Raw genomic sequence first — 21,480 nt, forward strand, 5'->3', positions numbered from 1 at the left:
CGGCGGGGGACCTGGCGGGGGCGAGGGGGGCGAGGGGGTCCCCGCCCAACTGGGGGGGCGGGAATTGGACCGGGGACACTCGGCAGGAGTTTCCTCTTGGGCTGACTTGGGATGAGGCGGAAAAAGAGAGGACGGTTGCGGGGATGGGGGGCGTCCAGGTGACCCCAGCCCTGCGGGATCCTGGGTGGGGTGCGACAGGATTCGGAGGTCAGGGGCGCCGGCCAAGTCCGGGTCCTGCCGCCGGTGGTGCTTCCCTGGGGGTAGAGGCAGAGATGCGAGTGGATGCCTCTGGGAGGCCCCTGTGACGGACAGACACTCGTCATTCCCGTGCAAACCTACCCCCTGGAAATGTTTCAAACAGGTCTGCCAAGGAGAATCGCTAATCTTTAGAAAGAGGGTCACCAAACCCCACAAGGTCCAGCCAAGAGAGCATCCTTTGGAGCCTGTGCCACCTGACAGAAATGTCGGGCTCCATCTTAACCCACCCCTTCCCCTGCCTGAGTGGCGTGTGGGGACCAGCCTCTGTGTCCCCCCCACCCCCCCGGACAGGCCTGGCACAAGGTAGGCCACTGGTGGCGTAAAGGATGGATTTGAATCCTATCGGGCTTCTCAACCTTCAGGACCTATCTCAACACCCAGCTCTAAGCAGACAGACAGCCCTTCCTTGCCAATCCTGCCCACTCTGGGGACATCTGCAGGATTGAAGTGGGGCTGCTCCCTGGAGGCCACCCTCAGACTTCACTGCCCTGAGCTCTCCACCTCCACTCTCACACTTGAGCTCAGCCCACACTCACCGATGGCCCCTGGGCTTCCCTCCTCTTCTCCCCACACATCCCTTAATCCCTTTGGAAGCTACTGGGCCTTCCCCCACTTCCCAGTCCTCCCAGTCTGCCAACAGTTTCACTGGTTGAACTGTGGTCCCAAACCAGACTGACCCAGCAGTGCACCTCATGAACTCCTTCCACGCCCCTACGGCCAGAGAAAGTCCAGCACAGTCATACTGCCTGGCCACACTGGCCCTGTACTGCCAGTGTCTTCCATCCACAACCCCCTGCCCCCTGCCCTCTGCCCCCAGCCAGCCATTCGAACATGTCCCCTGGAGGATGGGAGTCATCCCAAACATGTGCCTGGAGCTTGTTTTTCTGCCTCTGAGAACCCTTCCATGAAGGCAGCATCTTGTCTTTCGGGGGGGGGTCCCTCTCTGCCAAGGCTGCCTTCACTACCTGTGTCCCTGTCCCCTATTCTTGCCTCCTAGTGTTGCCTGCAGGGACCTTTCCCCTGCCTCATTGTGAGGCAGCCAACCCTTCTCTGTTCCCTCCCATCCACTGCAGATTTTAGCTCTCTGGATGAGAGTCACTGCCTTGTCTGGCTCCACTACTGGGCAGTGAGTTCCTTGAAGGTGGAGAGTCTCTGTCATTCATCTTTGGTGGCTAAATACCAAATACAGTAAGCAGCTGTAGGATGCAGGTGGGAGGACAGGCCCGCCCACACTCTGTATACTGTCTTCATCAGACCTGTAGCTCAATTCTCTTATATATGGGGGCAAGGTGTCATTTCCAAATTATGACATTTTCAGTTATGTGGAGCTAACTGAAAACTTATATATGGGGGCAAGGTGTCATTTCCAAATTATGACATTTTCAGTTATGTGGAGCTAACCAATGGAGTGTTTAGTGAGCAGCATTTCTCTGAATTCTCCCCAAGGGAAGGGACGTTTCAGTGCTTGAATGCAGCGCTGCTGGCTGCAGATGTGGGTGAGGAGATGTGACCCAGATCCCAAGTTGGAATTCCTATAAAGACCTGTTAATTGGCATTCCCTGGCAGAAATAGCACAGAACTGTTCCCTGAGGATCCTGTTGGCCAGTAAAAGCTGTGCCCTGCAGCCTGGTTGTGAGCAAAGAGGAAGGCACACCGAGAACCTTTCCCCACCTCTAGCACCCTTCTAATGATTGTTGAACCCTTCTAATGATTGCCATGGGTGGATTAAGTTTGGGGCATTTCCTCCGCTGCTGACGCTGGTAAACATCGCCTACCCAAGCCATGATCCCTAGGACCTAGGAACACTGATTTGTTTGTAATAGCCTTCAGCAGGCTTTCCATGTGGCCTTTGTGGGCCTAAATGTAAAAGTTACCATCTGATGCCAAGAAAGCTGCAAGGTGCCTGTGCCCTTGAGGCACGCCCCGCAGATTAATTAGAGCTGGATCCTATGTGTCGCACATGCTGGCCCCTTAGCTACATAAGACCACCAGTCTCCTATTTAGATTAGTGGAGATTCGGATTCGAATTCACAAATCTGGACAGATAGTCCTTCTGATGTTCAGTCCATGTCATTGTCAAACCAGATCCTACCAGGGATGACTCCAGGGGCCTCCAGTTTCTGTTTCTCCTTAAAATATGCTCACATCAGTTAGTGGATTTAGTTTTCCATTTTGCTAAAGGTTTCCATTGCAGCCTGGATGTGGCTTTACTTTAGTTGTATAAACCAAGTATTGTTTTAGGATGAACTGTACTGATTAAAATTTAAGTTGGATTTGAGAAACTAGTGGCTACTAGGAAATGTTTATTCTGTGGATGGCACCTGGACATTTAGTGAAGTTTTGGGTGTTCGGGTTCATTATCTTGTTCAAAGATCCTGTAGGTGGGACTATCCCCATTCTGAAGATGAGGGAGGGAAGTCAGAAAGGTCAGGTGTCCTGCTCAGAATCACATAGTAAAGTCCAGGTTTCCTAACTTTAGATCCTAGGCTCTTTCTAAATGCTACAGCCCTCTGTTCCTTAAAGATAGGTGCAAATCGGAGGATTCAGTGGGTACTTTGGGTCAACCTTTGAATTCCATTCACCAAGAGCCACACCTCAGTGGAGTCTCTCTGAGCAGCAGGAGGCCCGATTCCAGCTTTGCTGAGAAACAGCTTTGCTGGGAGGTGCCTGGTGATGCTCGCCTGACCCTTCTCTCCTGCAGGTGGTCCTCATGTTCTGGTTTGGGGACTGAGTCAGAGACCAGGGCCCCACATGGCTCCCTTTGACCCCATGGCTCCTGTATAGGGTGTCCACAGCAGGCCCTGGGGAAGGTTCAATGGGCTTGGAGTCGGGACCACAGGAACCCGCTAGGATGCCTAAGCACGTCTCTCCCTGCCCCCAGCCTGGCTCCCACCATGAGCACTGAGCTCAACGTGCCTGTGGACTCCTCCACTTCTGCCTGCTCTGAGCCCTGCCACAAGGGCATGGATTACCGGGACTGGGTCCGCCGCAGCTATCTGGAACTGGTCACCTCCAACCACCACTCGGTGCAGGCCCTGTCCTGGAGGAAGCTCTATCTGAGCAGGGCCAAGCTGAAGGCCTCCAGCAGGACCTCAGCCCTCCTCTCAGGCTTCGCCATGGTGAGTGCAGGCATGGGGGGAGGGCCAAGCAAGGTCAAATGGGCTTTGCTAACTGAGATCCTGGGGTGCTTCAGGGAGCAAAGCACTCCCTCTACCTGCTGGCAGCCAGGATGGACCATTGGGGAGTGTCTGCCCCTGTCCCAGCTCCTCCAAGAGGACTGCTGTGTCAATAGAGGAGTTGCTGGCCCTGAGCTCCAGAGTCATCAGAAAGCCTGCTCTCTCCTGTGCACATAAAGTATGTGCTTGGCAAGGAGGTTAGTGGGGGTAATCAAAATATCTTTGGTGTACAGGGTTTCCTGGGGAAAGGTGTCCACATCTACCCCATCTCGGACATTCCACAAAAGTTTGGAAACCTGAGGGATTTGAGCAGGGACTTAGGGATTGATTAGGGTTTGCTAAGTTTAGCCAAGTTGGGGACGCAGGCGCTCCCTGAACGTGGGGCCTCCAGGATGCCGAAGCAGAGCTTTTGGCCTGGCTCCCACCTGCCACTTTCCCTCTGAGTCATCCCCAAGGACAAGGGTCAGTCTTAGACCAAAGCCCCCGCCCTGAAAAGGGGCTCATCTCCTTTGACTCCAGAGTCCCCAACCTGCATCCCAGAGGGTGAGGATGCCAGGACCCAGAGCAGGAATACAGAGAACACTCAAGTGTGCAGCGGCCTCTGTGTCATGTGCTCAAAGGTCCTGCTGGGCTGGAAGCGATGTCCTTCTTTATGTGAAAACAGTTGTTTTTCTTTTTTTTTTTTTTTGTCTTTTTCGTGACCGGTAAGGGAATCGCAACCCTCGGCTTGGTGTCGCCCACACCACACTCAGCCAGCGAGCACACCGGCCATTCCTATATAGGATCCAAACCCGCGGCGGGAGCATCACTGCACTCCCAGCGCCACACTCTCCTGAGTGCGCCACGGGGCCGGCCCGAAAACAGTTGTTTTTCTATAGCCCAGAACTCAGTTGTCAAATTGGTAGCACAATTTAAAATAAAAGGCTGTCAGAGGGATCCACTTTGGCCACAGGGGCCTGCTCACTCGTGGGTATGAGCCACCCTTGGAAAAATGAGAAATTCAGAGAGGACAAGACTTTGTACCGGGCGGGGCAGAGGTCACCTGACTTGGAGGGCAATAAATTTGTGTTTAGGTCTATAGTTTAAAGCAAAGTCTTTAAACTTTTTTTAGGTCTTGCGTTTTATTTTTTTCACATAATTGCAAAAGTATATGATCATGTGGTACACAACTTTGGCTCACAATCATTTTCTTCCCATGGTTTCCATCACATTACAAAGACAGAATATTTTCTCAAGCTTAATTTTAAAGAATATGTGTGAGAAGTTTAGATATCATTATTAAAACTGGAACTTGTTTTCTATACCACAGAAGAATTAATTACATTATCACGTAAAATTTTTCTGGCCTGTGCTCTTTTTTTTTTAAGTTTGGAAAACTAAGAAGTATTACAGGACTTATTAATAAGTGAGATGGTTTCCTCTCTGTGTGGGGCCTGGATCTTGGAATCACTTCCTGCCTGCAGCTGTTTCTTAGACCCTGGCTTTCCAAACATTTGGTTTTCCAAACTTAGGACTAAGTTTCACGGTTTTTCAGCCAACAAAATGCTCCCCCAAGTTGAAGACTTCAAAGTCACCAATTGAAATGTGAAAACAAGGAGCTGGCCGGTTAGATCAGTTATTTAGAGCATGATGTGATGACACCAAGGTCCAGGGTTTGATCCCTGTTACCAGCCAGCGGCCAAAAATATATATATATAAAATAAAATTTGAAAACAAGCCCTGTGAATAAAGTTGTGAGACAGGGAATGTGAATTCTGGAGAAGAGGAGTGGTTTGAGACTTGGTGGCAGGCTTCAGGGTATGCAGTGGTGTTAGAGTGAGGACGGCGACCACTGAGAGTGTGGGAATCCAGTCCTCCCGGGATTCACCACCAGCATGGTCTGTGGAGTGCGCTTGGCAATGAAGTCTCACTTTCTAGTCATAATTCGCGTCTTCCCCATGTGTGCATGTGTGGAGTACCCCCCCCCCCGCACCAGCAGATGCTTTCTTGAGTGGTTTGGTGATACATTTCAGAAGCCACACAGTGCCCTTGTCCTCTCTTCTAGAAGTTCCCTGGCAAAGAGGCTGCCACAGCCTAACCAGTGCTGGAGATTCAGCCATCACAGAGAACACTGGGAGCTGGGAAGCAACTGAAACGTCTGGGGAGGAGCCAAGGCCAGGGCCGGGGGAAGCCGCCACGGCATGCCCACTTGATGAGTGTGCAACATTAGCTCAGATCGTTATTTACACTGTGGAGCAGCTTGGGAAAAATGAGTGACAGATGCAGATCATCAGCAACCGTGGCTGAATAAGGGCAGGGACAAGGAAAAATGAAAACAGGCACTTTGCGAGGTGGAGTCCCTCTTTAATCATGTATTCCCTAGTTAGAATTGCAGAGCTGTGCCCCTGTCTAACACCAAGCACTTATGCCAACCATAAGCTTATTTCTTCATGTTTGTCTCTCCCTGAACATGGAGAACCAGTGACCTGAGGCCCCTCAGAAAATAGCTGCATAAATACAGTGAAAACTGGCCTTTTGGCCTGTTCTCCTCTTGAAGCCAAACATAACCACTTTTTCGTAGGCCCTATTCCCTGCCTTTTGGTCATCTTGTTTCCTGTCTTGGAACCCTCTGTAGTTTGTAACATCCTTTTGTTGAGCCATATCCTTTGTGGTAACAAGAGCCTTCCCAGGGCCACGGGCACTAAGAAAAGAACAGCCCTCAACTCATGTCACATGGCTACTGGTTTTTTGNAGGTGGAGTCCCTCTTTAATCATGTATTCCCTAGTTAGAATTGCAGAGCTGTGCCCCTGTCCAACACCAAGCACTTATGCCAACCATAAGCTTATTTCTTCATGTTTGTCTCTCCCTGAACATGGAGAACCAGTGACCTGAGGCCCCTCATAAAATAGCTGCATAAACACAGTGAAAACTGGCCTTTTGGCCTGTTCTCCTCTTGAAGCCAAACATAACCACTTTTTTGTAGGCCCTATTCCCTGCCTTTTGGTCATCTTGTTTCCTGTCTTGGAACCCTCTGTAGTTTGTAACATCCTTTTGTTGAGCCATATCCTTTGTGGTAACAAGAGCCTTCCCAGGGCCACGGGCACTAAGAAAAGAACAGCCCTCAACTCATGTCACATGGCTACTGGTTTTTTGTTTGGTTTTTTTTTTTAAAGATGACCGGTGAGGGGATCTCAACCCTTGGCTTGGTGTTGTCAGCACCACGCTCACCGAAGTGAGCCAACCGGCCATCCCTATATAGGATCCGAACCCGTTGCCTTGGTGTTCTCAGCACCGCACTCTCCTGAGTGAGCCATGGGCCGGCCCCTATGGCTACTGTTTTTTTGGATACTCCGAACCCGTGGCCTTGGTGTTCTCAGCACCGCACTCTCCTGAGTGAGCCACGGGCCGGCCCCTATGGCTACTGTTTTTTTGGATACTTTCACAGTAATCCCAGCGGTAATAGCTGTTGAGTTGCGGTTCAGCTCTTGTCCACTAGGACTGCCATAGCTTCTTCCAGCTACTAGGTGTTCCATCAGCACTGAAAATGAGGTGAGGGGATGAGGTTCTCACTCGAAGAGGCAGTAGTTGCTAAAGGAAGTTGTGAAATCTTCTTTCTTACAGATTTTTTAAAACAGGGATGGCTCAGATCTAGGAGACCAACACATCAGGTGGAAAAACTTCTTTTGCTTCTCCCTTTCTCCCTTCCGGCCCCCTTCCTTAACTGGTCAGGTTTCTTAACTTTGGTGCCTGGCAGAAGGTCCCTGGTGAGCCCTAGAGTTCTTGCTGGGCGTGGACTAAACCCTCCATGGGGTGGTCCACAGTGCTGGGGTGGGGTGTGGGACAGGGAGGGTGCTCCAGGGGATGGACTGGCTCTGACTGTGGGGGAAGTGACGGAGGGACCTGGTGCCCATTTGTAGTGTGAAACCCCCGTAGAGCATGTGGTGAGCAGGGCCAGAATGGCGGCAGACATCTCCTACCGCAGAGATAAGCTGCAGCTTCCGGTTCCCTCTATGGGTCTGTTCTTTCATTTAAAAATAATTCCGTGTTCATCAAAGCACAATAAATACATGGATGTAATTAAAAAATTAAGTACTGCTAAAATGCTATGACAACCCCAGCAGCCCCCTGTTCCCCACCCGCTAGGGGCAGCCACTTGGATCTCTCAGCCTCCACGTTTCTAAATACCATGTGGAGGCTGCCCTTCCTCAATGGATCCATTTTAGACATTACCCGCTCAGACTGCACTGAAGATTTGGCTCCCTCGGCCCGGTCTGGCCTGGCCTTCCCGCAGTTTCCCTCCTCACAGGTCTTCATTTATCTCAACATTCCTGGGCTTTAGAGATGCCGGCTTTTGCCTCTGGCTTTTGGTCTCAGCTGAGAGGGGCACCCTGCGTTCTGGATGAGGCTGTCTGGGTGTGCAGCTCTGAGTCTGGGGACCATCAGGAGCCTCAGTTTTTACCTTGTGAAAGGTTAGTTTTTATTTTTTGAAAAACATTTTCATTGTTTTGCAGCTAAGCCACACCTCAGCCCAAGTCCTGTGTCAACAGCAAAGCCACATGCCACCAGACCAGGGAAGAGTGGCCTCTGTCCTGGGTCGTAGTTGGGTGCCACAGCTTCTGTGTCTGGCAAGGTGCCCAGAGGGTGATTCCCCCGCTCCCAGGGCTTCATTACTCTCTTCTGTACTTTTCAGATTTTTCCTCAGTGAGATCTTTAGCTAATCAGAAAAAAGGGAATTGTGAAATATTTAAACAGTGAAGAGGGTGCCTTCTGGTTTTTGAGGGCCAAAACATGGTGAGTCCTGACAACAGGCAAGTCCATGGGTGGCTGAGGCCCCCCTCCTGGCCCACCCCTGCCCTGCCCTGCTCTGCTTCCAAGGTGGCCCTGGTGGGGGTGCAGCCCTGCCCACCTGGCCCTGCCCCACTTCCTCTGCCTCGCAGGTGGCCATGGTGGAGGTGCAGCTGGAGACGCAGTACCAGTACCCGCGGCCGCTGCTTATCGCCTTCAGCGCCTGCACCACAGTGCTGGTGGCCGTGCACCTGTTTGCACTGCTCATCAGCACATGCATCCTGCCCAACGTGGAGGCCGTGAGTAACATCCACAACCTCAACTCCATCAGCGAGTCGCCGCATGAGCGCATGCACCCCTACATCGAGCTGGCCTGGGGCTTCTCCACTGTGCTCGGCATCCTGCTCTTCCTGGCTGAGGTGGTGCTGCTCTGCTGGATCAAGTTCCTCCCCGTGGATGCCAGGCGCCAGCCCGGCTCCCTGCCTGGCCCTGGTGGTCACACGGGCTGGCAGGCGGCCCTGGTGTCCACCATCATCATGGTGCCCGTGGGCCTCATCTTCGTGGTCTTCACCATCCACTTCTACCGCTCACTGGTGCGCCACAAAACCGAGCGCCACAACCGCGAGATCGAGGAGCTGCACAAGCTCAAGGTGCAGCTGGACGGGCACGAGCGCAGCCTGCAGGTGGTGTGACGGCCGGCGGGGCTCCTGGGCCGGGTGGGGCCCTGCAGCCAAGCAAGAGCTTCCTGTCTGTGCTAGGGGATTTCAGAAATGCAGGTGGTTAACCAGGCTGCTAGACACTGCCAGATAGTTCAAGACCAAAGTCTTACTCCTGTCTTAATGCTGTAATAACCTGGATAATTTTCCATCAGAAAATGGAACTCTTCAAACAAGAGACTGTTGCTAAGAGTTTAAGGGGAAAGAAAGGCTGATTCCTCGGCCTTGAGAACTTCCTGGGTCAGGGACAAAGTATAGAGGCTTGAGGGGGATCTGCCCACTGGCACTGCCAGGAAGGGCTCCAAGCAGCACCCAGTGGTCAATGGCAAACTCTACTTGGACACGCATGGCCAGCAGGGTAGGGAGCTGGCAGGGGCAGGGCCGTGAGTTCATAGAAGGGATTGCCCTGGAAGACCTGAGGTGGGCTCATGGCTGCTGGGTAACATGTTTGATGGTGATTGGACAGGACCGTGGCGACTGATGGGTGCAGGATTACAGCCAGGCTTGGTGCTTCCCTCCCCGCCCTGGAGGAGTTGGTGGCCTGGCTTGTGGGGCCTGGGCACACATCGGCTCAGCAGGTATGGTGTGCTGCAGCCGGTGTCAGCGTTGCCAGGCCCTGGAGGAGATTCCCAAGGGTGGGAGGCCAGCCTGGGTCAAAGAGGCATGTCAGTGGGCATCCGTGCAAGACGCCCACCTGAGGAGGCCATTAATTGAGTGGTGCACTAGGTTTAGGTTTTTTCCCAGCCAGCCTGGAGCCCTGGCCACACTGACTCAGTGAGGCCACCAGGGTGGGGAAAGGGCCCTCAGGCAGAGGCCTCCACCTCTTGGCCACAGATGGCCTCTGAGCCTGAGTCAGCCATTCCTCAGAGCTTGCCCAATTCCCTGCTGCCCATGGCCTCAAGTGGTGAGAGGGAACAGCCTGGGGGGCTTCCTGTCTAGATAAGGCCATTGACCCAGGATCCCCCCTTGTTATGACCCCAAGCAACTGCAGGGAAGGCGCAGCCCTAGACAGTGCCCCTTGCTGGGTCCTCCACGCTTCTCAGCTGGATGCAGGTCCCAGCTCACACACTCACACAGCCGTGCTGTGTGGGCACTGGTGTTTCCACTAAGGGCATCTGGTAGACCTGAGCCCACATAATTGGGCCCCATATATACACGCTACAGCATCAGCTGACAGGGAGCTGCTTTTCAAAACCACGTTTACTTGGAGAGGAGGCCTTGTGTTATGTTCCCATAGTCATCAGGCCTCTTCATGTTCTGGTTACATTTTTTGTAACAGCTTAATATCTCTGTGAGGTCTGGGTCGTCTGTGTCATGGAATCCCGGATGGCCTGATTGAAGTCTCTGAGAATGTGACATACTGTTGGAAGCATAAACCTTAACACATAACTCTGAAATGCCGAGTCCCCAGAGTAAGTTGTGACTTCTAAGGAGAGCCTGCGCAGCGTGTCCCATGGGGCTGAAGAGCCCTGTGTCTTCCCGAGGGCAGGGCCCTTGCCTCCCTGCAGACATCTGTCTGTGACTTGCTTGCCCTGCAGCACACATCCGTACTTTCCTGGAGCCTCGTTGAAAAGACTCATCTGGTTTTATATGTAGGCAGGGCCCTTGCCTCCCTGCAGACATCTGTCTGTGACTTGCTTGCCCTGCAGCACACATCTGTACTTTCCTGGAGCCTCGTTGAAAAGACTCATCTGGTTTTATATGTGTTTGCTTTGCTAAAGAACGTCAACATCTCTCCAAAACTGCTGCTTTGTGTCCTGGCTGGGCCAAGACAGGCTTGCTATTCTGAATGAGTGGCTCCCTGCGGCTGGGAGGGGGCAGCAGGCCCTTCCTCTGGCCTGAGCCTTTTCAGAGGGGCCATGCTGGGCCCACTCCTGCTGCGCACTTTCCTGGGCCATCTGGTGCTCCTGCACATGGAGCGCCAAGCTCCCCAGATGGTGGAAAGCTACCCCCAGTGGCAGCCCTGGTCCCTGGGCAGGGTTTTTGGCTTGGCCTGGCCTGGCCTGGCAGCATCAGGGTCTGACGTTAGGTGCCCAGTGATGGCACATACCACGTCCTTAACAGAGAATAACATGCTTGTAATTTCTTGTTCTCTTCCATCCAGAGTGCTCTCCCAGCTCCAGCCTTTCTACTTCCAAGGCAAGAGCAGTTTCTGTGGGAACAGAGATGACCCTGGGGATGGGAAATAGTGACCAGGAGCGGCGACCTCAGGGTTGCCCCAGAGTTTGTCGGGAGATGGACAAGCTGCTGCTGGGAGCTGCAGGGACAGCTCCGCAGGGAAACTTGGGGGATGGGAAAGCAAATTGCAGGAAATTGGGCATCTGAAGGGTTAACCTCACTTGGAAGCATGTTTGAAGATCAGTGGCCTCTGCCGTGGTGAGAGTTGCCCAGTGCCCTGGAGCCGGCGTGGGCTTTGTCTTTGCAGAGCCTTTCTGGTGCTCATCTAATGAGTGCCCTTAGCCACGATCAGGCCTTTCCAGTGTGGAACACGGTCTCCACTTAGTACCTGACCTCAAGTTTCAAAGCCTAAGTGTTTCTAGTTTAGAAACTGTGAAGGCAGAATGTGTTTTAGCATCTTCTAGGAAGGTGTGTTGAGGACCAAACCACATAAGCCTGAGTGGATCAAGGTTCACCTGCAGCCAGCCGTTTCCTGCCTGTGCTCATCGATTATGTATGCATGACATTATGTAGATCACGTGTGGTGTATGTAACCCCTGCCCTGTGTATGGATTTTCACAATGGTTGCCCTGGATTGAACTGAATAAAACAGTAAAGCTATTCAAAGTTCCTTCTGCTCTTAGTGGGGCATTGTGGGTAGAGGGACATGCAGCAGCCCCTGGTCCTTCCCTAGTGTCACTGGTCAGTGCCCTAACAGGCCGCCTGGACGAGGGGGCATGGACTTCTCTAGAATGGAGAGTCACGGTGCTCAGACCCAGACATGCTGTGATGCTCCCACCAGCTGGGGCCCAGAGAGTGTGCTGCTTGGCTGCTTCCCTTCCCAAGCCAGAAACACAGGAAGGGGCAGCCTTCCTCAGCCACCATGTGGGTGGCTGAGTGCCAACATAGCCCATCTACACAGCATTGGTTGGAAGGTCCCCCAGCTCTCCAGGAAAGGAGCCACTAAAGCTCTGGACCCTTCAGGACATTCCCCAACCCCAGGTCCCTGTAGTTGGTGCCCAGGCTGTCCAGCCAGGCAGCAGGACCATGCAGATCCCTGCCACAGCCTGGTGGCACTGATGAGGAAGCACCCATTGTGTTTTGTAACAGTCGCCCACTGAGGTAGAGGCCTCTTTTAGGAAAGAATTTCCGTCCTTTCTTATTATTATTAACTTTCTGGCACCTCAACCTAGCAGCATCTAGGAGTCAGGTGTGCAAAGCAGCTGGCAGCACTACATGGAGAGTCTGGGGCAGTACACGTCTTCTGCCAATCCAGAGGGACCAGGCTGCACCTGCAGCCCAGAAGGGCAGCTTCCCCGGGCTGTACAGAGACCCAGGCCAGCAAGCCCAACATTTTCCAGCCTCACTGAAAGTGGAGGTTATAGTTTCCTTAAAGGAAAAAAAAAAAACAGCAAAAACAAAGACACGAACACCGTTCCCCACTGTGGAGGGCAGGACATGACAGTCACTGTTGCCAACATTTTCCAGCCTCACTGAAAGTGGAGGTTATAGTTTCCTTAAAGGAAAAAAAAAAAAAACAGCAAAAACAAAGACACGAACACCGTTCCCCACTGTGGAGGGCAGGACATGACAGTCACTGTTGGCTCCACGGACCTTTTCTGCTGAGCCCTTCAGGCCCGCCATGCAGAACTCACTCAATGCCCAGAAAACCCAGTGACAGAGACTTTTTTCTTGATGCAGACGCCTCTGGAAGACTGACGGGTAGAATCCACAGAGCCCTGGGTAGGGCCCCGCAGGGCAAGGCTGGGACAGGACAGGGACACCTTGTTGGCTCACTTAGAACCTGCTAAACCCTCTTCCCAGCCCATCTGCTGGCCCACCCATGGTTGCTGTGGAACACAGTGCAGGCAATTCAACGTGAATTTAGGCAGAGAGGATCCCAGAGGATGCTCCATGGGCTGAGCTTAGCCCCCCTCCCACCCCTAGTTGGACCAGCCTGGGTCTCACCACCTGCCACGCTAAACAAATAAGCAGCACCAGGTTTCCTAGACATCCTGCCAAAGCGGCAGGCTGGGCACATCTGCAGAGCCAGCCCTTGGCTTGCTCTGGAATAGGATGCCACAGGCAGCACCACGGAGTGGATGCTTCACCTGAGCACGTTCCCATAGACCGATGCCATCTCCTTGTTTGAGACTTCAAGAGCATCAGAACAGACAACCTAGTCTGCTCAGCACGTGTCTGGTGCTTAAGGAAAGTGTGCTGAAGGAATGTACGAACAGCCACCTGAAAGACGGGGTGAGTAGACGTCATCACCCCTCTGCACCCAGTGATGGCTGCAGGGGACCAATGTACAGTGCAGTGTTCTTGGGAGCCAGGCTGTGGTGTACAGCAGGCACATGGAGCTGACAGTCTTCATAGCTTTCAAGGACAGATTCAACTCTGGTGGTCACCACCCTGACCCCAGAGTTGTTTCCTTGAGTGTGCTCTGCAGGACGGCTGAAAGGCTGGCTGTCAAATGGCCAGCACTGAGTGATACTGGGAAAACAGGTTCATTTGCTGAATGGCTCCCCAGGCCTTAACATGCCTCTCCCCGAGTAAACAGACATTTCCCCAAGCCCTCTGTTGGCACAGCTTGCACAGGCTGCTGCTCTAAGGCCCGGCCTGTCAGGGGCAGAGACTCCCCGGAGGACCCCTCTACAGAGGCCCACCTGGTTGCTCAGAGGCAGCCAGGATCGACTGGAGCTCCGGCTGGCTCTCAGCTGAATGCCCAATGAGGGACCTGTATGGGGGTCATGTTGCTTGGGACGAAGCCAAATAAGCTGACCCAGGGAGTGGCAGTCAAGGTGGCCTGGGAGCCCACCCCTGCCCCTGACTGCTGGGTTCACTCAGACAACATAAACCCAAGCAGCCTCCCCACAGGGTCTTCACAGGTTCTGCAGACCTCACCGGTGGCTCAGCACCTGGGATGCCACATCACAGACAGCACAGGGCAGCCAGCAGCTCGCACACCTGACAGCTCTCCATGGGTCCCGCGAGTGACTATAAAGAGCAGTGCTGACTGGAACCTTTCCGTGGCCTGTTGCCCAGTGAGCCACTCAAGTGTATTTTGTCTCATAAGCAGCAGGAGAGAGTGCTGGTCACGAGGTCCAGACACGCTGCCACTCCCTCAACCTCCCCAGCCTGCTCCTCACCTGGCCACAGGTGTGCCGGGGCAGCGGCCCCATCCAGGTAAGTGCACCACACAGCGTTGGTGCCACTAAGTGAACAACCTCGCAGTGGCCTGGGAGGTGGGGAGCCTTTTTCCCTACTTTTTAACAGCACTGTGGCGGGGTGGGAGGGGACCAGGGTCTCAGATCTTCTGCGCTCATCGCATCCCCCACTCCAAGGGGTCAAGCGTGAACCAGGCTAAGCCTGACACAGAAACTGTCACCAATTCTGAAGTCTGAACTTCAGATCTACCAATTCCACTCTCCAATCCAATCCACTCCCCTAACAAAGGGACTGGATGGTGGGATAGCAGGAAACCTTATTAAGAGAGGTGGATAAAGGAAAAGGCAGTTTTAAATGGTACCAACATTTTTTAAGTTCAAATTAGCCCACTCTCTGCAAACAGTAACCAATTAAATAACCCAAACAAGAGTGACAACAGTGCAGGTCAAAGGGGACTGACCCGAGGTGCATTCCCATTAAACCCAGCTCCTGCAGGGCTCACACTGCCTGTGGCATCAGAGATTAGATGTCTTCTCTTAAAAACCTAACGGGCAGGGAAAAAAGACCCTTGCACGGGGCTCCCCACATCAGTTGTGGCAAATGGTCAACTCTGGAGCCAGCATCTCCACCTGGGCCCCACCCAGAGTGAGCTCCTGTCCCCAGGAAGGTGGCTCACACGGGTCTTCCTTGGAAAGAGAGTGCGATTTGCAGGAGCTTGTTCCCCAAGTCTTGCTGCCTCCCTCCAGGGCAGAACTCAGCTGAGAGCTCCCGGAAGGTGGCGCAGACACGGCGGGCCTCGATGTGCCTGCGGTGGATGGCATGTTTCCACTGGTGCCGCGCAGCTCCGGTGAGCACGAGCAGAGAGCGGCGGGGGAAGGGGATGGCCACCTCCACCTCCTGGCACAGGATGGACCTGCTGGGGGCTATCACGCTGTCCTCCCAGGCCTCCGGCACAGCAGAAGGTGCAGAGAACAGCAGCAGGCTGCCGGGTGCCTCCCTGCACATGGACAGCACCGTGGAGGAGAGGAGGTTGAGGCTCACCAGCCGCTCCCCCCACAGCCAGGCATCGTCCAGGTGGGGGTCGATGGCAGAGCCCCGCTCGGGGCAGTAGTCCAGGTTACACTGCTCCACGGGCCGGAAGCCCTCCAGCCCCGGGTAGAGGGCCATTCTCCGCACCACCTCCTGGCTGAAGCTGGGGAGGCCCTGGAAGCCTGCGGTCTTTAGCTTCTGTTTCCGAAAGTTGACTTTGGGGCCATAGTCCTGAAGGATGGGGACAAAAAGGAAGTGGAAAAGTGTCTGAGTTTACAGAAATGTCTATCACAGACTAGGGCAAAGGACTGAAATCACAGTGACCAAGATGAGCGAAAGTCCCTAACTTCAGAGATGGGACATTTCAGCAGGAAGCTGAGGCCAAGGAGCTGGAAATGAACACAAAACATCAGATGGCAGTAAATGCTAATGAAAGAATAAAGCAGGGAAGGAGGGTACAATGTGTTGGGTTGAGTGTCTTAGCCCATGTATCCCAGAAAGTGGAGCTGGAGACAAAAGGCCTGTGTGCAGGAAGCTTATTCTGGGATGTGATGATCCCAAGGCGTGAGGATCTGGGAAGAGGGAAGGGAAGCAGAAGGGAAGACCAAGCCAAGGCAGCATTCTTGAGCTGGTCAACACCAAGGTCAACTGAGGTTCAAAACCATTAGGAGGAACATAGTAACCAGATGACCCAGCAGTTCCACTCCTATGTACATGCGCAAGAGAACTGAAAACCGATGCTCACAGCAGCGCTATTCACAAGAGGCAAGAGTAGAAACAACCCAGATGTCCATCAGCAGATGAGTAGAGAACGAAGTGTGTACCCATGCAAGGGGATCTTACTCGGCCATAAAGGAAGGAGGCACTCACACATGCTACAGCGGGGATGGACTTGGAAACATGATAAATGAAAGAAGCAGACACAAGGGGTCACACATTATATGATTCCGTTTATATGAAATATCCAGAAAAGATAAATCCACAGTGACAGAAAGGAGATTAGTGGTTGCCAGAGGAGAGCGGGAAAGGGGAGTGACTGCTAATGGGTGTGGGGTTGCCTTTTGGGTGATGAAAATGTTCTGGAACTAGACAGTGGTGATGGTTACACAACACCGTGAATATACTAAAACCAAACCACTGAACTGTCACTGTGAATGGGTGAATTTTATGGTATGTGGATTGTTCTATAAACAAAATAAAACTAAAAGACATGAGGAACGAGCCCTGTAGGATGGACTCAGAACTGTGGCCAGAGGGATGGAAGAAAGGAGCCCTTCTCCACTGACTCCTGCACCCCGGGTCCCCCCTGGACGAGCAGAGCTCCCCCAGGTGTTAATGTCTTTCTCTTTCCAGGCTCCCATGCTGCAGAGCACCAGGGCGAGTTGGCTCCTGAGGGTCACGCCTGGGCTGCAGCCAGCCGAGAGCCTGAGATGCCAGTGCTATGGGGAGAGAAAGTGAAGCTGGAGCATTCAAGGAGCAAGGAGGAGGTGGCATGACTGCCATGGGACCGTGCCAAATGGCAGTGGAGAGGAAGGTCAGCTGGCAGCCATGGTCATGCCAGGCCTTCCAGGTCTTCACGATGACTTTGTGTTTATGTTGAGAGGGGAGGCCTTGGAGTGTATGTAACTGAGAAGTGACATGACGTGACTTAGGTTTAATAGCATCATGGTCCTCTATACTGAAAACTAAAGAGGAGCTAGGGCTGCCGCAGGAAGCTCCTACAGGATCCCAGTGAGAACTGGTGGCTCAGGCCTAGGTGACGGCCATGGCAGGGGTGACATGGCTAAGATTCAGGATGTATTCTGAAGGAAGAGCTGACAGGAATTCCCCACGATGGACTGAAGTGCATAAGGACAGAGAGAAACCTAAAAAGTTCCTGGTTTCTGGCCTGAGCAGGTGGAAGATGGAATTTGCAGAGATGGGGACAGTGGGGGGGGCTGCAGGTGCCACAGCTCAGTGTAGGGTCTGACAGACATGAGCAGCCTGGGCTGGAGACATAGGGGTGGGGGTCCCAAACACACAGACAATCAGAGCCGTGACTTGCTGAGATCACACGGGGAGTGAGGCTGGAGAAAAAAGAACGGGCCCAGGTCAGAAGAGGAGGAAGAATCTGCCTGCCATGCGAGTGAGTGGCCTGGGATGGGGAGAAGCTCAAGGGCTGTGGGGTCCTGGAAGTCAAGTGAAGAAAGTGTTTCAGAGAGGACGGAGCCCAGCACCACATGCAAGACGGAGTCTGAGACCTCGCCAGCAGGCTTGGGTTGCGGAGGTCAGTGGCAGAGGCAGTTTTTGAGCAGGTAAAGAGGGCATGGGAGGAGAGAAACTGAAGATAGTAGGAATAAGCAACTCTTTCGAGGAATTCTCTGCCAGACAAAAGAGCCGGAGCCTACTGGTGCACTGATGGAGAAGATGCGGCAGAGGCAGGACTGGTCTTGTAGGAGAGGGGACGGGATGGGATCCAGCACCCGGGCAGAGGGGCCTCAGTCATGGGACAGGAGGGCACCTCATCTGCACAGGGGCAGGTGGGGCTGCAGATGCACTTCTGTCTTCCCAGAAGTTTGGCCGTAGCGGAGGGTGGAGGGGAAGGAGGAGACAGGAAGGATGAGAGCAGAGTGGATGGCTGGGGACCCGCCAGCAGGATGGATGTCACCAGGGCTGGGGCTTAGCCAAAAGAGGATGACCAAGTGAAGGCCAGAAGGGTGAGCGAGCAGCTGTGGAAGTGACTGTAGTACATGGCCAGGTATGGAGGGTGAGTAAGGAAAAACAGGAGGGGTGGGGACGTGCGGAGGTGGGCAGGCAGATGGGGCACAGGCTTGGTGGGGGCTGAAGACGCTGCAGGGAAGGAGCAAGCTAGACAGAGCAGTGGGACCGAGGAGGAGGGATGCCACGGTCCCTGACCTCAGAGGCTCAAGTATCAGCAGGAATGTCTGCAAAGAGACAGGACATCGATAGAGAGACAATGGGGAGGTGAAGGCACCTGGCAGCCACAGAGGCCTGGGATCGCTGTCCAGAACTCCCTGTGATACCCCACCACCAAGCCAGCTGCGCAGAGGGGTACAAAGAGCCAACAGCATGACCTGTGGAGAGGCTGAGCACACCGGGTGCACCTCTGGCCTGTCCCCTGACACACACTCCTGGCAGCCCCCCAGGTCAGGGTAAGCGTGCCCACTACCAATGCTGGGGCTCATGGGGCATGGTTGCAGAGGACGCCCCCAGCAGTGTGACGGTCCTCTCTGACCAGCCTGGTCTCACCCCAAGCTCGGCCGGTGTACCTGCTTCCTCCGTCCAGACTGAGAGAGCTTCCAGGGGTCGCGGTCCATCAGACGCACCATCTCAGCTTCTTCCTCCCGCGTCACAAAGTCCTCTATCAGCATCACTCCGGGGAAGGGGAAGGCCCAGCCCTCAAAGTCAGACTCCTGGGCGCCCACAGCCCAGCCAGTGTCAGGGAAGTAAATGAAACGGTGTGTTTTCTGCAAAAGAAAGGCAGGTCCTGGAGCCACCGAGACCCTTCCTCACCCCTGCCCCAGTGTGCCCCGCAGAGGCCCCCTCAGGAGCAGCCCCTGCCTGTGGCCGGCTACCTCTGAGGGGGCTTCCAGAGGTTCAGCCCTCCCCTGAGGCCACTTGGAAGGCGACTGGCATCTAGAGGAGGTGCAGGAGAAGCCCTGCCCAAGGTTGCCCTGGCAAAGGCTGCAGCCCTCCTGAGTGAGCAGGAATTCTCACCTTCCTCACTGGTAAAAGGGAAGAGCCCACACAACCCTTTTTCATTCTCCATTTTACAGACGACCCTCAGCAAAGTTAAGGAACTGGCCCAAAGCTGTAGCAGCCTGCGAGTCCAAGCTGTCTCTATGTCACTGCAGGTGTCTTTGGTCCTCCCCAGTCTCAGGAGGATTAAAGGAGAGGACTTGTGTGAAAGCACCCAGGCCAGCCCAGAGGTCTGAGAAATAGGCTAACCCTAAAGCTGGGGCTCTGGAGCTGCCTGGGGGATAGCAGCACATGTTGGGAGGCCAGAGGACAGCAATCTTCTCCATCCAGGAGGGGATCGCTCTGGGTCCTGCCCTCCTCTGCAGCAGCCACTGGGGCTTCCCGCTGGAATTTCCCTTCAAAGAATAGCCTTGCCAGTCACCCTTAAGGAGCACGGTCAGCCAGCCACCTCCTGCTGCAGTGCCTTCCCCAGGCAGCTAATGACTGCGTGGGCCTGGCCACCTCTGCCCAGCATGGGAGTCCCCTAACCGGAGCTCCAGCATGGGCTGGCCATGACTGTCAGCTCTGCACGGCAGTCAGGGTCTCCCTGCTCAATTAATCCTGCTTCCTCCCCTTTACGTTTCAGCTGCAGTACTGCCACTCTCATGCCATAATCTCCTGCACTCCAAACCCTGTCTCAACATCTGCTTCCAAGAGGACCCAAACTGCCTCCTCTCCTGTATCTGTGTACCTCCAATCTGTCCAGGTCTTTGCTGACTCCACCCTGGTTTCCCAGGGGTTGGATGGTACCTGATAGGTCCTCTGGGAGGGCCCACCTCTTCCAGCAGGCCTTTCTGATGGCCCTTCCCACCTGCCCCTACTCGCCCAAGCCATGGTGCAGCTTTTCTGGGGCCTCTACCCAGGTGTGGGGTTTGCCTCCCTCTCCGACAGGATCAAGATCCTGCCCCACCATGCCTGGCCTTAAGAGCAGGTCCACCTCTATGCCCAGGGCCATGATAATCCCACTGTCTTGGAGGTCCTGAGTCTCGCTCAGGAGGGCCAGCCCCCTTCCCCTGGGCCTTGCCCACTCCCCACGCTGAGCTGGGCATTCACCTCGAGCTCCTCAACACTCTAGTCGTTCTCCTGATCCTCACTCCCTTCCTTCTCTCTCAGTGGAGCAAACTCTTCACACCCTGGGCTGCCACTCCCTCCTCTCTTCCACGTCCCTCTCTGCTCTGCCACCATCCCTGAGGCCTAACAATACCCTCTGGTCTCCCCCATTCTAAAAGAGTCAAGAAACCATTCCTGGCCTTATTTCCTTCTAAGCCACAGCCCCTCCTCCTCCCATCCTGTCACACACCTCACCCCTCATTCCTGTACCTGCAGCCTCCCATTCCCCAACAACCCTCCCAGGGCCCCCGCCCTCTATCACCTGTCTCTGCTTTCCATCCAGTCAACCTCAACCACAAGTCACACCACCAATGACTATTTCTTAAAACTCTCCCCTGGCTTCCAATATACTTTCCTCTTCTGGCTCTCTTCATTAATGAAAGAGTTAATGAAATAGCTAATATTTGCTTCTATGGCACTAAACATTTTATATGGATTACCTAGTTTCAGCCCCAGGACAACCCCAGGTGGAAGGTACCATAACCGTCCCAACGTGTGGAGGTTCTGTCCAGAGTCACCCAGCTAGGCCCTCAGATGCCACCAGAACTCAGCCCTGGCTTCTGTGGCCTCTCTCCTCTCCCACTCCCACGCTGGCCCTTTATTTTCCTCTGTTCTTCTCTCTGGAGATCACACACACACACGCACACGCCCCAAGCTTCACCCCTAGCCTCCAACTCCGGCTCAGACACCTCCTGAGCTTTGGACTAGCATCTCCTCCTCTGTCTCCTGGGCCCCTCACACAGGACACAATAGAACTGGAAAATCATCCCAGACATCTCGCTCTCCTTGTCCCACAGTCATCAGGTTGGGACAGTGTGACCTCCAGTGTCCTGTGTCTCCACTCCCATGGCTACTGGCACAGTTCAGACCTTCCACACTTTTTTTTTAAATGTTAAATTATGGTAAAATATACATAAGAGTCACCCTTTTTAAGTATACAGTTCAGTGGCATTTAGGTACTTTCACAGTGTTATGCAGCCATCGCCTCTATCCATCTCCAGAACTCTTTTCATCTTGCAAAACTGAAGCTCTGTACCCATTAAACAACTCCTCATCTCCCTCACCTAGTCCCTAGCAACCACCATTCTATTGTCTCTGAATTTGACTCCTCTAGGTACCTCATTTAAGAGGAATCAAACAGTATTATCTTTTGTGACTGGCTTATTTCACTTAGCATCATGTCCTCAACGTTCATTCGTGTGTCAGAATTTCCTTCCTTTTTTTCCTGAATAATACAATTGACCCTTCAACAACGTGAGGGTTAGAGGTGCCAACACCCCTCCCCCAGTAGAAAATCCTCCTATAACTTTTGAAGTGTGCTATCCCCAAAGTGGTGAGTGGCTGTGCCAAGGCCCTGTTG

At 53.7% G+C, this 21,480-nt stretch overlaps 2 protein-coding genes across 2 annotated transcripts in view; one reads left to right on the plus strand and one right to left on the minus strand.

Annotated features, from left to right (window-relative positions):
• The first annotated feature begins 3,140 nt into the window (after nt 1-3,140).
• ORAI2 (ORAI calcium release-activated calcium modulator 2) lies at nt 3,141-9,493 on the plus strand. The gene is made up of 2 exons (XM_008594493.1): nt 3,141-3,377; nt 8,352-9,493. The coding sequence occupies exons 1-2, from the start codon at nt 3,153-3,155 to the stop codon at nt 8,889-8,891; spliced, it is 765 nt and encodes a 254-aa protein (XP_008592715.1). The 5' UTR covers nt 3,141-3,152; the 3' UTR covers nt 8,892-9,493.
• A 5,098-nt stretch (nt 9,494-14,591) lies between these two features.
• The window catches only part of ALKBH4 (alkB, alkylation repair homolog 4 (E. coli)), a 9,023-nt gene continuing 2,134 nt past the window's right edge, over nt 14,592-21,480 (minus strand). Inside the window, exons 3-4 of the mRNA XM_008594636.1 lie at nt 18,542-18,739; nt 14,592-15,503 (exon numbers count right to left, since the gene is read on the minus strand). Coding sequence (XP_008592858.1) covers nt 14,916-15,503; nt 18,542-18,739 — 786 coding nt within the window. The 3' untranslated portion in view covers nt 14,592-14,915. The remainder of the gene's footprint in view (nt 15,504-18,541; nt 18,740-21,480) is intronic.

The sequence above is a fragment of the Galeopterus variegatus genome, unplaced genomic scaffold, assembly GCF_000696425.1.
Source record: "Galeopterus variegatus unplaced genomic scaffold, G_variegatus-3.0.2 Scaffold164, whole genome shotgun sequence".
NCBI lineage: Eukaryota > Metazoa > Chordata > Mammalia > Dermoptera > Cynocephalidae > Galeopterus > Galeopterus variegatus.